Here is a 15,966-nt window from a genome sequence, read left to right on the forward strand (position 1 = left end):
TGTGGAACGCCCTCCCATCAGATGTCAAAGAGAAAAATAACTACCAAACTTTTAGAAGACATCTGAAGGCAGCCCTGTTTAGGGAAGCTTTTTATGTTTAATAATATTTTAGTGTTTTGTTGGAAGCCGCCCAGAGTGGCTGGAGAAACCCAGCCAGGTGGGCGGGGTATAAATAATAAAATTATTATTATCAGTTACCGAAAAGATAACTGCTAAGATTTGTGTGATGAAAGGCACAGAACCAGTAAAGCAATTTGATGCAGCCTGGCGGGACTTTATAGCTTACGTTTCAAACACCGAACCTGCACAACTCCTTATCTGCACCCTAGAGGAAAAGACGACCCAAGCATCCAAATTAGAATGAATAATCTTTGCACATGGTTAAAGATCTGGAGAGCAAGTTTTTGGGGGGAGGGAGGAGGGGGGGAAATTAGAAGAAATGAGTAGGGACAAAAGTATATACCGTTATGTATAACTAATAGGAGGATGAGTTTGATGCATGTTATTGTTAGATTTTCAACTGAATGATTATTATTTTTTTGGTAAGTTATTCGACATCCCTGGATGAAAGTGTGATCATAAAGAATGGGGAAATATCTATCTATCTATCTATCTATCTATCATCTATCTATCTATCTATCTATCTATCTATCTATCTATCTATCTATCATCTATCTATCTATCCATCTATCTATCTATCTATCTATCTATCTATCTATCTATCTATCTATCTAATCTGCACCCTAGAAAGAAATATGGCTCTCCTAAATTATGTGCTAGTTTAATATACATACGTAGAATTGTATTTCCTATTTCTCTGTAGAATCGCAGAATTGTAGAGTTGGAAGGGACCCTGTGGTCATCTAGTCCAACCCCCTACAATGCAGGAATCTCAACTAAAGCATCCATGATAGTAGGCTATCCGACCTCTGCTTAAAAACCTTCGAGGAAGGAGAGTCACCCACTTTCTGAGAGTGTCCGTTCTTACTGCTGAGTCCGGAATCTCCTTCATTGCAACCTGAATCCGTTGGTTCTGGTCCTCCACTCTGGAACGGGAGAAAAAGCTCTCTCCCTCTTTCATATAACAGCCCTGGAGATATTGGAAGGTGGCTATCCTATCTCCTCTCAGTCTCCTCTTTTCCAGGCTAAATATACCCAGCTCCTTCAACCGTTCCTCATCAGGCTTGGTTTCCAGACCCCTGATTATAATTTTTTTAATTTATTTAATCATTTTTTCAATACAAACAACAACCGCAAAAGACACATACAACAAAAACCATAAGAACACTAACAACACAATTTGACAATTCAGATTTGAATACACTGATATACCTACGACTACACCTTTTTAACAATATTTCCCTCTCTTTCTCTCCTTGCCCAACTTCCCACCACTATCCACCTTATCGCTTAAGTATTCCTTCCAGAATTCTTCATATTTATCCATTCTTAATTTGCATCGACATGCAATTCGTTCATATGTAGCTAATCTGTCCATGTGCTCAATGGAATCTTTTCGCGGCTCTTCCAATTCATCAAAACAAGTCTTTTTGCTTCTAATATAGCACGGTACATCCATTTATTTATTTTTTACCCCTTGTAATCTCCCACGTTTCCGGAATATAATTCAATTCCCCTAAATAACAATTTCTTTTTTCTCCCTTGCGTGTCTTCCAACTTGTCAGTATCTTTCTTCAGTTGTGGCACCGCATCTCTCTGACAACTTTCCATGCTGTAGTGTTAAAATTTTAAAAAGAAGGAAAGAAATGCAGTTTTATAACGCTTTCGTATCTGAGGCATTTTTATGCACCCAGGCGGTAAGGCTTTCTTCAGTAGAATCCAGTAAGAGCTACTTGGTGTGATTTATTCTGATGGCCTTCCTGTCGAAAATGCTTCTTTGCTCTCCACACCTCCGGGATTATATTAACCAGCTTTGAATCCCTCGATGTCTGCTGCGTAATCTCACAGAATTCAGACAATGCGTCTCTGCTCCTTTCCAATTATTTTCAGGTTGTGTGTTTTATCTCCGAAAGAGAGAACGGACAGCAGGCTTGTCCTTCAATTGATCTGGGTCTGAGAGAAAAGCAGGAGGGGATACAGAATCCGGCCCCTGGCCATAAAACAGAGCGAGGCTGCATATATCCATAGCTGTCAACTGTCCCTTATTTGGCGGGAAAGTCCCTTATCCCAGCGCCGTGTCCCGCTGCTGTCCCTTATTGATGATGTCCCTTAAATTTCCCATGTTTCAAAGGAAGCAGCTCCTCTCCCTCCCTCCCTCCCTGCCGGCCAGGACGGAGGGAGGCTCCAACTGTGTTGCTCACCCAATAAGGAGTCTGAGAACGACTGGGGAGTGGAGCTTGCATGCCTTGTGACAATCAAATCGGCCACGTTGCCTGGGGACTCGCCTTTGCTCAGCGCTTCCCAGCGGAGAGGGGACGGTGGTTTTCCTTGCTGCATCCCCTTTGCCGGGTTGCTGCGCTGTGGGAACCACCGCTTGAGGCTTCGTTTGGCTGCTGGTTGACTAAAATCCCTTATTTTGGCTGCTGATCCCTTATTTTCGAGGCTGCTGGTCCCTTATTTTCAAATCTGTAAGTTGACAGCCATGCCTATATCACTCATTAAGGACTAGAGACCTGCAACCCAAGATTTGGTACTTGCCTGTGATCAGAATCAGCGACCGGCTTCTAAAATTCGGGAATGTGAGAATAAAGACCCGTCGGTCAGTAATCACAAATTGACCCTTTGAACCGGCACCTTCTGTCACTGTTATTCCAGAGCTGCGAGTTCGAGTTCCGCATCCCTGAGTGGCTTCGGGCCAATTGCTCTCTTTACTGTTTGGCTTCGAAAATGGGGATAGCAGCTTCCCTGCAAATGGTGAGGGGATACAGACAAGGCTTGAGCAGACCTTGGAGGTGCAGTAGAAATAAACCGTTGTTGTTTGTTTTTTTAAAGGATGGAAGTCAATAGCTAATGGTTGAAAGCCCTTCAGTGAGTGGCACTCATTCTCCTCTCCCCTATTCCACGAATTGTTTGTGCCCCAGTAATATTCTATAGGGGGAAAGGGCCCTGATAGTAGCCTAAGGGGACACTGTCCCACGTAGGTGATAGCTTAACCAGCGGCCATCATTTAAAGGCTAATGGGTGCTATGAATGGAGTTAGAAATTTGCTCCAGCCTAAACTCAGTTCTAACCCACAAATCACAATCCCTTTGGGATATGTCTAGCAGAAGTCAGGAAAGATCGACGTCCCTCCCATCCTGCTCTCCCAAGCCATGATCTTCACTGGCTCGACTTTGCTGAAATAATAATAATAATAATAATAATAATAATAATAATAATAATAATTTATACCCTGCCCATCTGCACTAAATATTAAAAACTTCCCCAAACAGGGTTGCCTTCAGATGTCTTTTAAAAATAAGAAGCTGCTTATTTCCTTGACACCTGATCGGAGGGCGTTTCACAGGGTGGGTGCCACCACCGAGAAGGCCCTCTGCCTGGTTCCCTGTAACCTCACTTCTTGCAATGAGGGAACCACCAGAAAGCCTTCGTATCTGGACCTCAGTGTCCGGGCTGGACGATGGGGGTGGAGACGCTCCTTCAGGGTTACTGGACCTGTTGGTTTCTGTGTGTTGCCACTGTGCAGTGCTTGGAGTCACAAGACTCTGTTTTGCATTCCAGAGATTCCAGGCTGTTGGAATTCTCACAGTAGTGTCAGCATCGCCCCTGAGCCAGTGTCACCAACTGGACTCATGCACTTCAACCCCAACTGGGCTAGGCGAACTGGGTAGCACTTCCAGAGACCACCAGGTCAAAGTGCTGTGGACTCACAGCTTAGAGTTGTGAGCACCGGATTCACTTCCACAATACAGTCGTCACACAGCAGAGTATAGCAGACTCTAGCAGTGTATACACGACTCGGAGAGCAGCTCTGTAGAATATCTTCTTTTATTCTATAACTACAACTATAATACAAAACTATATACAGAGCTAAATAAGTCTAAGCATAAATGAATGCTACACTGAGTGTCTGCAGCTGCTCTTAGCAGCAACCTTATCTCTATACACGATCTCTAACACTCAGTCTCTCTCTCTCTCCGACATACTGACTGACTGACTGACTGACTGACTTGGTGTTGGAGCTTAATAAGTAGAAAGCAGAACACTGCTCCTCCTCTCTGGGGAATCAGCAGACTCGTCAGGAGATTCTTGGATATGGGAGGGGTGAAATCTCCTCAGGTAGACAGGAGACGGATGTGATGTTATTGGTTTCCTGTTCCTTTGTTTTTCAGTTGCTCTCTGCTCTCACAGAGAGAGCATGTATATTTCTTTTCTGTCTGCGTAGTTAGAAATCAAACGCTCTTTGCAATGTAGCTCATACTATCTCGGCTCCTTCCCTGCGTGTTGGATACTCTGCGTAATGGGGGAAAGTGCTTGGAGCCTCATCAAAAGCTCAGGTCGTTAATCACGTCGGAGGACTCAACTGGAAGAGTCACTCGGTCGAATGCAAGTCGGACAGGACCAAGGTCTCTGAACTCCCTTGGTCATCCAGAAGGAGAATAGGGAGGACTGGTTGTGCAGAAACTAGTCTACTGCACAAAGATAAAAATTGCCTCCGTTGATCTGCCTGTTTTTGCCTCTGGCCCCACCCACCCTGGAACAAGACCCCTCAGAAGTTTCTCCATAAATGAATGCGGCCTTTGGGGTGAAAAAGTCTTCCCACCCCCCGTGGTGTTAGGATTATTGTACCCAAGGCCACTGCTCTGTAAGGACTGAATCTTGTGGTTGAAAACTGCTTTTTTGAGGGTGGTGGGCGATTCTCAGCCTCCGCCAGCCATTGGCTGAGCTGCTCTGATGTCATAGAAGGCTTCAAACTTGATCCATGCTGTTGCAATGAGGGGGAAATGGGTGCTGGTTTTTTGCTAGGGGACAGTATTTTTTTGTAACAGGGATGGAGGTGGCCATGTGCTGCAAGGGGGCAGAAAAGGAGATGGGGGGGCTGAGGGGTTTGAGGCAGGGTCCCACAAAGGACCTAGCAATGAGCAACAGGGTCTTTGTGGTGGTTGGGTCACTATCCCAGTACTAGAGAGTTGACTGATCTCTTGATTGCTCGATTCTGATCGCTGGACTTTTCTGCAGTGCCCATTTCACAGAGCAGGGAAGTCAAGTCACAGGGAGAGCCATTCCACAGCTATGGAGGAGCTGTGGTTGGATCGGAACCCATCACCTCAGCGTATGTGTGTCCTGCCATCTGCTATGCCAGCCTCAGCTAACTTGGGTCTTCTGTTTCAGGGTTCGGTGGACTGCCCCAACCTGGAGTTTGAGTACGGGGACTCTGACATCTATGCTGCCGAACTGTCAGGTAAAATAGGACATGCGGGGATGATGGTGCGCTGAGCTCCCTTTGCTGCAAGGAAGGGAAGCTCAGAAGAGCATAAGGAGAGCCTCCAGCTGGATCAGGCTCATAGCCTGTCCAATCCAGGATCCTCTTCTCACAGTGGCCAAACAGATGCCTCAATGGGGAGCCTACAGGCACCAGGGCAACACTCGCCTCCGCCCTGGATAGCCATTGTGGCTAGTTGCCAAGAGCCTTCTCCACCTCCATGAGTCTGCCTCATCCACACCCTTTTCCTGGGGCCACACCCCATCTGGACCACAGCCCTTCCCCTTAAGTCACAAAACCCCTGGACCACATCCCCTCCTCAGGCCACGCCTTCTCTGAAGCACCCCTTCCCCTGGCCACACCCCTTCCCCTAGGCCACACCCTCTGGACCACACCCCTCTTCAGGCCACGCCTTCTCTAAAGCACCCCTTCCCCTGGCCACACCCCTTCCCCTAGGCCACACCCTCTGGACCACACCCCTCTTTGTGCCATGCCCTCTCTGAAGCACTCCTTTCCCCTGGCCACACCCCTTCCCCATGGCCACTCCCCTCTGGGCCACACCCCTTCCCCTGGACCACACATCTCCCCCTAGGCCACTCCCCTCTGGACCACACCCCCTCCTCAGGCGACACCCCCTCTGAAGCACCCCTTCCCCTGGCCACTCCCCTGTGGACCACACCCCTTCCCCTGGACCACACCCCTATCTCCCAGGCCACACCCCTCGCCTGCCCTACTTCGCACCTTCCTTGCGCACTTTTGCCGGACTGGGATGTTTCCTTGATCCTTAACCGTTCGATGCCTCTTGTTTGTGTGGATGGAGGTTACGATCAGTCGATACCAGTTTATTGTTCTAGCCAAAGGCTCTGACAAACCCTCAGCAACAGGAACAATAAAACAATGCAGATTGCAGCGAAGGGAGGACAGAGCGGGAGAGTCTGTCCGTCTGTCTGTCTGTCTGTCTGTCTGTCTGCCCGCCCATCCGGGTGCAGAAACTGGCCTTCCGAACAAAAGTAAAATTCACATTTGTCGCTCCACCCACATTTATCCAGTTATTTATTTCATAATATTTATATGCACTTGACCCTTTTTTAAAAAACAAGAGCAAAGACCTCAAAGCAGTCTCCAAAAAAGATAAAACAATAAAACGTAAGAACAATCCACAGGCCTACAAAGGTTAAAATACGGAAGCCGGTTAAAATGAGATCAACTTTCTAAGCATCTGGGTCGGCTTGTCCAAACAGAAATGGTTTTTAGCAGCCCAGGTCGTGGGGAGTATTCTGCAAAAAAATGACGACATTGCATTTGGCGTTCCAAACTGTTGATGAAAATACAGATGGGGAAAAAAGAGAGAGGAGCGCTTCATGCTGTAAAACAGAAAACCTCCCCATGTATCGGCACGAAACTGCCCTGCTTCTCTCTGCCTATGTAGGTCAGCTGTTCCCTTCCGTGAGGCAGAATTTCCTCCCGAAAAACAAACGCCCTTCGTTGTAACACGCTGTATTAGTTTATTTGACGGGGTCGTTTTCCAGGATATTGAAAGCTCGCGATTTGGGATTTGGGTGTCTTCCATCAGCTCACTGCCCACCCCGCTGTGTCGGCAGCTAGCAGAAGAAACAAACCCATCACTTCTTATCTTTCTTAAATGTGTACATGTTAGGATTTGCAGCGAGGAGAGAAACCCTGCTGCATAAGAGCTGCCCAAGAAGTAATGAAGCTTAAATTCACCAGCTGAATAAATGCAGAAATTCCCCCCTGCACACACACACTGCTGCCTCCTTTCATCTGCTTTCTCCCCTCACATAGATTTCTAGGCTGTAAGCTCCTTGGGGCAGAGAGCTTTCCCACCTTGCCTTATAAAAGCACCAGGCTAGCCTGAGTCCCACGCAGTGCCGGATTTATGTATAAGCTAAACAAGCTATAGCTTAGGGCCCCACTCTCTTGGGGGTCCCCAAAAAATTTAAAAGAAAAAAAACATTTCTGAAATATAAGATAAAAAACAAATAAAATAAAACCTACATACAGCAAGCGTGTTTTGTGCTGTGTAGGCTCCTATGATGGAAGTCATGGCCCCCGCCTGCTCGCCTGCTCCCTAAAATATCACTGGTTTGCTTATTTCTATATATAGGGTGCCTACATTCTGCATGAACTGGTTGCATGACAACATGTGCAAATGGCTTGAGATACTTATTGTTGTTTAGTCGTTTAGTCGTGTCCGACTCTTCGTGACCCCCTGGACCAGAACATGCCAGGCACTCCTGTCTTCCACTGCCTCCCGCAGTTTGGTCAGACTCATGTTTGTAGCTTCGAAGACGCTGTCCAACCATCTCGTTCTCTGTTGTCCCCTTCTCCTTGTGCCCTCCATCTTTCCCAACATCAGGGTCTTTTCCAGGGAGTCTTCTCTTCTCATGAGGTGGCCAAAGTCTTGGAGCCTCAGCTTCAGGATCTGTCCTTCCAGTGAGCACTCAGGAAATTCGTTTTGTGAAGCACCTCCAAAACGGAAAACCCTTTCGTCTAGCGGGTTTTTCGTCTTGCGAGGCATTCGTCTTGTGGGGCACCACTGTACTTTTGTTGTTGTTTAGTCGTTTAGTCGTGTCCGCCTCTTTGTGACCCGCTGGACCAGAGCACGCCAGGCCCTCCTGTCTTCCACTGCCTCCCGCAGTTTGGTCAAACTCATGCTGGTAGCTTCGAGAACACTGTCCAACCATCTCATCCTCTGTCGTCCCCTTCTCCTTGTGCCCTCCATCTTTCCCAACATCAGGGTCTTTCCCAGGGAGTCTTCTCTTCTCAAGATACCTATGAGGTCCATAAAATACCACATTGCACATATTCAACACAAAAAACAGTGACAATTTGTTGTTGACAAAGGACAGCTGGACATAGAAAGGGCCCCATTACCTTCAGTAGCTTAGGGCAGGCATAGGCAAACTCGGCCCTCCAGATGTTTTGGGACTACTACTCCCATCATCCCTAGCTAACAGGACCAGTGGTCAGGGATGATGGGAATTATAGTCCCAAAACGTCTGGATGGCCAAGGTTGCCTAAGCCTGCCTTAGGGCCTCATCAACCCTAAATCCGGCCCTGGTCCCATGTTTGAATTTAGGGGAGTGATGCCTGGGAGAAGGGAGATTTGCCAGACACCATTTTCATAGAATCACAGAATTGTAACGGAAACCCTGAGGATCATCACCCTTTAGTGCAGTAAGTTGTGGTATCTTTGATGCTGGGCAAACCCCTTGGCAACAACAACAACAACAATTTATTATTATACCCTGCACACCTGGCTGGGTCTCCCCAGCCACTCTGGGCAGTTTCCAACAAAGATTAAAAATACATTAAAATGTCACACATTAAAAACTTCCCTGAGCAGGGCTGCCTTCAGATGTCTTCTAAATGTCAGGTAGTTGTTTATCATCTGGTAGGAGGGAGTTCCACAGGGTGGGCGCCACCACTGAGAAGGCCCTCTGCCTGGTTCTCTGTGTTCCTTCTCGCAGGGAGGGAACCGCCAGAAGGCCCTCGGAGCTGGACCTCAGTGTCCGGGTGGAACGATGGGGGTGGAGACGCTCCTTCAGGTCTACTGGACCAAGGCCATTTAGGGTTTTAAAGGTCAGCACCAACACTTTGAATTGTGCTTGGAAACGTACTGGGAGCCAATGTAGGTCTTTCAAGACCGGTGTTATGTGGTCTCGGCGGCCGCTCCCAGTCACCAATCTAGCTGCCGCATTCTGGATTAATTGCAGTTTCTGGGTCACATTCAAAGGTAGCCCCACGTAGAGCGCATTGCAGTAGTCCAAGCGAGAGATAACCAGAGCATGCACCACTCTGGCGACAGTGTCCGCGGGCAGGGAGGGTCTCATTCTGCGTACCAGATGGCGCTGATAAACAGCTGCCCTGGACACAGAATTGACCTGCGCCTCCATGGACAGCTGTGAGTCCAAAATGACTCCCAGGCTGCTCACCTGGTCCTTCAGGGGCACAGTTATCCCATTCAGGACCAGGGAGTCCCCCACACCTGCCTGCCTCCTGTCCCCCCAAGAACAGTACTACTGTCTTGTCAGGATTCAACCTCAATCTGTTAGCCACCATCCATCCTCCAACCGCCTCCAGACACTCACACAGGACCTTTGCCGCCTTCACTGGTTCCGATTTGAAAGAGAGGTAGAGCTGGGTATCATCCGCACATTGATGGACACCCAACCTAAACCCCCGATGATCTCTCCCAGTGGCTGCTTGTAGATGTTGAAAAGCATGCGGGAGAGGACGGAACCCTGAGGCACCCCACAAGTGAGAGCCCAGGGGTCTGAACACTCACCCCCCAACACCCTTCCGTTTCTACGCATAATGCGAGCTAGATTATCGTTAAACCCTTGGAAGGGATTATCCAAATTGCTGTTTCTGTTGTTTTATTTTTGTAGTGTTTTTAAATGTTCTCTGTGCTTTTTCTCTATTGCACTGAAGGGGAAACCTGGAAGTTGTTGTTAAATTTACACAGTGTTTTTTTCTGGGGGTACGCATACCCCTAAACATTTTGTGAATCTACGTTTGGCCTCATTGAAGGGAAGTATTTCAATTTGCGTAGGAAAATGAGAGTATCCCGAAACATTTTTTTTTTTTTTTTAAGAAAAAGAAAAGTACTGAATTTATATATCACCCTATACCCGCAGGTCCCAGGGCAGTTCACAACATAAAATCACAATATAAAAACACAAAACGCATAACAAAAACAAGAACGGCCCAATAACTCCCTCCCTCCCCAAAATCTTCTATAGACACATTAGATACCATCAAAGCATTTCTGGCACTGTCCCTTATTAGACATTTTTAAATCTCTGATATCTGCATGTGTGTAGGGTGGCTGTTTTCAATGCATTTTTGCTATTTTACTGGTTTATTACATTGATTTTATCCTTTAAGCTGCCTTGTTATTTTGTATAAAAGGCATATACCATATATACCAAATATACCTTAATGGTATATTTAATAAATAAATTGGTGCTTCGATAATACTATCATCATTTTATTATTACCAAGACCCTCGGTTAAGCAATATATTTAGCTCCAGTAGTATTTCACTCTTAGTTCCGAAAGGTACACTCCAGAATTCTTTTTTTAAAAAAATAATCTTTATTTTACATCATTTTACATAGAACTTAACAAATACAATACATTACATTACATTACATTACAATACATTATATACATACCCAACATACCTACATATCCTATGTGTACACCACAAATATTAGACTTCCAATTCTTCTCTTTATACTTTATTGCCAATCTGAACTGTACATATTTCCTATTAGTTATTCTACTTTTCCTTACATTTAACTAATCAGATTTTACTATGCCTTCCCTCAGTTTTCAAGATTTAATCCATATCTGCCAGGAGACTTGCATTATCTGTATAATTTTTAAGATATTGTTCGAAAGTTAACCATTCTTCATTAAATTTTTGAATAGTATTTCCTCTTATTCTCCCTGTTAGTTTTGCAAGTATTCAACTGAATGATCAAACACTCTGGAATTCTTTACTACAGTGCATTATACAGTTCTCCTCCCCGGTTTTTTTTTCTTCAAATAATTTAAATTCCTTCTTTATTTCAGTTGCAGTGTCCAGAAAACTACCAGTTGCAAACCTCTCTCTCTCTCTCTCCCTCTCTCTCTCTCTCTCTTTTCCCAACTGCTTTTAAAATAGACATCTGTCAGTAAGAGGATGTGTAATAATATCACGCTGTATTTATAGAGAACTCCTCATCTCCAAGGATCGCGGTGGCCCGAGTGTGTGTCAGTCACGCTGGCAAGGAAAGACTCTGGGCAACGTTGGCGCGATGCCAGAGGGCGGGTGTCAGCGTATGCGGGTGGCGCTGTGGGTTAAACCACAGAGCCTAGGACTTGCAGGTTAGCGGTTCGAATCCCCGCGACGGGGTGAGCTCCCATTGTTAGGTCCTGCCAACCTAGCAGTTCAAAAGCATATCAAAGTGCAAGTAGATAAATAGGTAAGCAGCGGGAAGGTAAACAGCGTTTCCGTGTGCTGCTCTGGTTCGCCAGAAGCGGCTTAGTCATGCTGGCCACATGAGTCGGAAGCTGTATGCCGGCTCCCTCGGCCAATAAAGCGAGATGAGTGCTGCAACCCCAGAGTCGGCCGCGACTGGACCTAATGGTCAGGGGTCCCTTTACCTTTACTATCAACCAGTCAACACAGTTTTGCAAGGCAATTTCCCCATATACAACAGACCTTTGCATGTTACTTTTGCTGATGTTAGCATTTTAAACCATAGTGTGGTCTAAACCACTGAGCCTAGGACTTGCCAATCAGAAGGTCGGCGGTTCGAATCCCCGTGACGGGGTGAGCTCCCGTTGTTCAGTCCCTGTTCCTAGCAGTTCAAAAGCATGTCAAAGTGCAAGTAGATAAATAGGTACCACTCCGGCGGGAAGGTGAACGGCGTTTCCGTGCGCTGCTCTGGTTCACCAGAAGCGGCTTAGTCCTGCTGGCCACATGACCCCGAAGCTGTACGCCGGCTCCCTCGGCCAGTAAAGCGAGATGAGTGCCGCAACCCCAGAGTCGGTAATGACTGGAACTAATGGTCAGGGGTCCCTTTACCTTCACTTTTTACAGTGTAGCAGAGAGAGCACAGTTTGTGTGCTTGTTTCCTCGCCCGGCTGTGTCCCTTCGTGGGCTTTCTGCTTCTTGCCCATTTTCCGCCCTGCCAAGGATGAGCAGGAATTTCTGACATGGGTGCTTTTTCTCCTGTTGGGAGCATCTCACATTGTTGGCTTTTTTGGCCTGGGAGTCAGAGGAGCTCAGTTGGTAGAGCACGAGACTCTGAATCCCAGGGTTGTGAGTTCGAGTCTCTCTTTTTTTAAAAAAAAATAATAATATTTATTGAGGTTTTAAAGGTTACACATGAAACAGAAAAACACCAAATCAAACAAAAAACAAAACAATGTATCACAATAAAAAAGAATACAATAAAAATAAAAAATAAAAAATTAAGAAAAAACAAAAGCAAAAAACACATCAAACCTTCACATAATATATCTTTCATTTGCTTGTTTCCTTGACCTCCTCCCACCTCCCTTTTTTGTATTCTAATTCAGTTAAATATTTCAGCAAATCCTTTCCCTCTTTATTTTGTGCTTATAATCTATCTTAATGTACTGTAATTTTACATTCTCTTCTTTCACCAATTAACAATCCGTTTTAACTTTTTTTAAATCTTATTTCTCCTTAAAATTAATATATCTATTTGAACTTAATCTCTTAAAACATTTCCACTAGGGTCATAGAAATTTCATTCCACGATTTTTCTCTCCCTCATTAAATTTTTACAAAATTTCCAAATATAAACTTTAAGTGAGTTCGAGTCTCACTTCGGAAAAAAGATTCCTGCATTGTGCGGGGTTGTGCTAGATGGTATCCCTTCCAGGGTGAATGTGATTTAAATCAAATCGATTTAAATCACTAGTCGGTAAGACTTGATTTAAATCATTTTATTTTTTTTACAGAAAGGCTCGTTCTTGCTGATATAATCTTAATATTTACAACCATTTTTGGGGAATAATAAATTGTCAGAGTAGTTTTTACAGTTATATCAGAAATATAAATATAAATATCAACCACCTCAGATATGCAGATGACACAACCTTGATGGCAGAAAGCGAGGAGGAATTAAAGAACCTTTTAATGAGGGTGAAAGTGGAGAGCGCAAAATATGGTCTGAAGCTCAACATCAAAAAAACGAAGATCATGGCTACTGGGCCCATCACCTCCTGGCAAATAGAAGGGGAAGAAATGGAGGCAGTGAGAGATTTTACTTTCTTGGGCTCCATGATCACTGCAGATGGTGACAGCAGCCCGAAATTAAAAGACACCTGCTCCTTGGGAGAAAGGCGATGGCAAACCTAGACAGCATCTTAAAAAGCAGAGACATCATCTTGCCAACAAAGGTCCGTATAGTTAAAGCTATGGTTTTCCCAGTAGTGATGTATGGAAGTGAGAGCTGGACCATAAAGAAGGCTGATCGCTGAAGAATTGATTCATTTGAATTCTGGTGCTGGAGGAGACTCTTGAGAGTCCCATGGACTGCAAGAAGATCCAACTTATCCATTCTGAAGGAAATCAGCCCTGAGTGCTCACTGGAAGGACAGGTCCTGAAGCCAAGGCTCCAATACTTTGGCCACCTCATGAGAAGAGAAGACTCCCTGGAAAAGACCCTGATGTTGGGAAAGATGGAGGGCACAAGGAGAAGGGGACGACAGAGGACGAGATGGTGGGACAGTGTTCTCCAAGCTGCCAGCCTGAGTTTGACCAAACTGCGGGAGGCAGTGGAAGACAGGAGGGCCTGGCGTGCTCTGGTCCAGGGGGTCACGAAGAGTCGGACACGACTAAACAATATATTTTATATGGCCCAACTAGTCCAGCATCCCTGCTCCCACAGTGGCTGAACACTCGCCTATAGGAAACCCACCAGCAGGATTCGAACGCAAGACCAACTCTCCCCTTCTGAGCTTCCCAGCAACGGGGGTTCAAAAGCGTTGCTGCCTTCAACTGTGGAAGGCAGAGCATAGCCACTTGTGCTGGTCCAGGGGGGAGGTTACCGTGGGGCGAGGTCCAGGACCTGAGTTGAGGGTCGGCAGACAGTCCTCCTTGGGCGAAGCGGGGTCCACAGAGGGAAGCCGGGCAAGGACAGGAACTCTGGGGGAAACAGGACTGGATGCTGGCCGAAACAGCTCATCAACGACGTTGCTCCCGCAACCTGGGACCGGGCTGACTGGCCTTTATCTTCTCTGAGGCCAGGGGCGGTCCCGGCCCCCAGGAGACCCGCCTCTCCTGGCCTTAAGGCGAGCACTCCTCCTGAGAGAAACCAGTTCCCTTCGCCTCTCTGCCCTGAGCCTCTGCAGTTCAGGAGAGGCTGAAGGGTTACTGGGCCCAGGGGGAGACTCACCTGTAGGCACTGAGTCCTCAACCACGTCCGGAGCCAGAGTGGATTCACCTGGTTCCTGCTCCTGAGGATCCAGCACAGGTGCAGGCGCTTCAGAATCAAGGCCCTGCCCCAGTTCAGCCGGCCCTGGAGGCGGGGACTCCTGTGCAGGCTGGGATTCCTCCGGTTCAGCCTCTGAATCGGATTCCCAGGCCATCACACCACTGAGGCTAGGAGCCATCGATAGCCTTCCTTCTTCCCAATGAATTTGTCTAATCCATTTGCCCTCCGGCGACAGGCATTCCAGCCCCGCAGTGACAAGAGGCCCCCTGAGCTAAAAATAGGAAGTCCCTCTTGCTGAGGGCTTGGCAGTCGCATAAACATGCATGCGCGCGCACACAGGTGCCAAGGCCTCTCTCCAAAGCAGCAAATGAAAATAGTCGAAATTTATTTATTTTTTCCATTTTTTTAAAATTAGTTTTCACAATATTATAAACAAACACACAAGACAAACAAACATAAATCATAGCCTTATTGAAAATTACACTTATTAACTTTCTTAAGTGACTTCCTTGCTTCCCCTTGGTTGAATTTCATTGCATGTCCTTTTAACGGTTTTCCAAATCCCAATTCTTATGAAATTTAACTTAAACATTAACATCCTTAAATCTTCACCTTATGGAATTAAACATATTAACAAAATACGAGCAGCAGTTGTGGCATACAAAAATAATTTAACTGTCAGCATCGCCCTTGAGCCAGTGTCACCAACTGGACTCATGCACTTCAACCCCGACTGGGCTAGGCGAGCTGGGTAGCACTTCCAGAGACCACCAGGTCAAAGAGCTGTGGACTCACAGCTTAGAGTTGTGAGCACCGGATTCACTTCCACAATACAGTCGTCGCACAGCAGAGTCTAGCAGAGTCTAGCAGTGTATACACGACTCGGAGAGCAGCTCTGTAGAATATCTTCTTTTATTCTATAACTACAACTATAATACAAAACTATATACAGAGCTAAATAGGTCTAAGCATAAATGAATGCTGCACTGAGTGTCTGCAGCTGCTCTTAGCAGCAACCTTATCTCTATACACGATCTCTAACACTCAGTCTCTCTCTCTCTCCGACACACTGACTGCCCGACTTGGTGCTGGAGCTGAATAAGTAGAAAGCAGAACACTGCTCCTCCTCTCTGGAGAATCAGCAGACTCGTCAGGAGATTCTTGGATATGGGAGGGGTGAAATCTCCTCATTAACATCTTTCTAATAATCGAAATTTAAACTGCCAATGCCATAATGCCATTGGGCAAGTCTGCACTGCGAAGGCATTTGGAATATTGTGTGTGGGTTCAGGTTGCCTCATCTTGGAAAGGATATCGCAGACTTGGAATGGGGCAGCCAAAAGGGTCAACTAGAGGGAGCGACTCCCCTAGGAGCAAAGGCTGAAAAAAAACTGACAAAAGAATGGACAGATAAGAGGAAATACTTCTTCATGTTGCGCATAGTTAGTCTGTGGAACTCATTGCCACAGGAGGCAGCGATGGCCGCTCATTTGGATGGATCTAAAAGCATCATCTGGAAGGCCATGAATCGTAGAATTGTAGTTCTCGCATTTCAAACCAGGCCTAGGCAAACTCGGCCATCTGGATCTTTTTGGGACT

The 15,966-nt window shown here is 46.2% G+C and overlaps 1 protein-coding gene across 1 annotated transcript in view; it reads left to right on the forward strand.

Moving 5' to 3' along the window:
- STRIP2 (striatin interacting protein 2) overlaps positions 1-15,966 on the forward strand; it is a 79,321-nt gene that overhangs the window by 17,021 nt on the left and 46,334 nt on the right. Inside the window, exon 2 of the mRNA XM_079992404.1 lies at positions 5,293-5,362. Coding sequence (XP_079848530.1) covers positions 5,293-5,362 — 70 coding nt within the window. The remainder of the gene's footprint in view (positions 1-5,292; positions 5,363-15,966) is intronic.

The sequence above is a fragment of the Podarcis cretensis genome (assembly GCF_951804945.1).
Source record: "Podarcis cretensis genome assembly, chromosome: 10".
Classification (NCBI taxonomy): domain Eukaryota; kingdom Metazoa; phylum Chordata; class Lepidosauria; order Squamata; family Lacertidae; genus Podarcis; species Podarcis cretensis.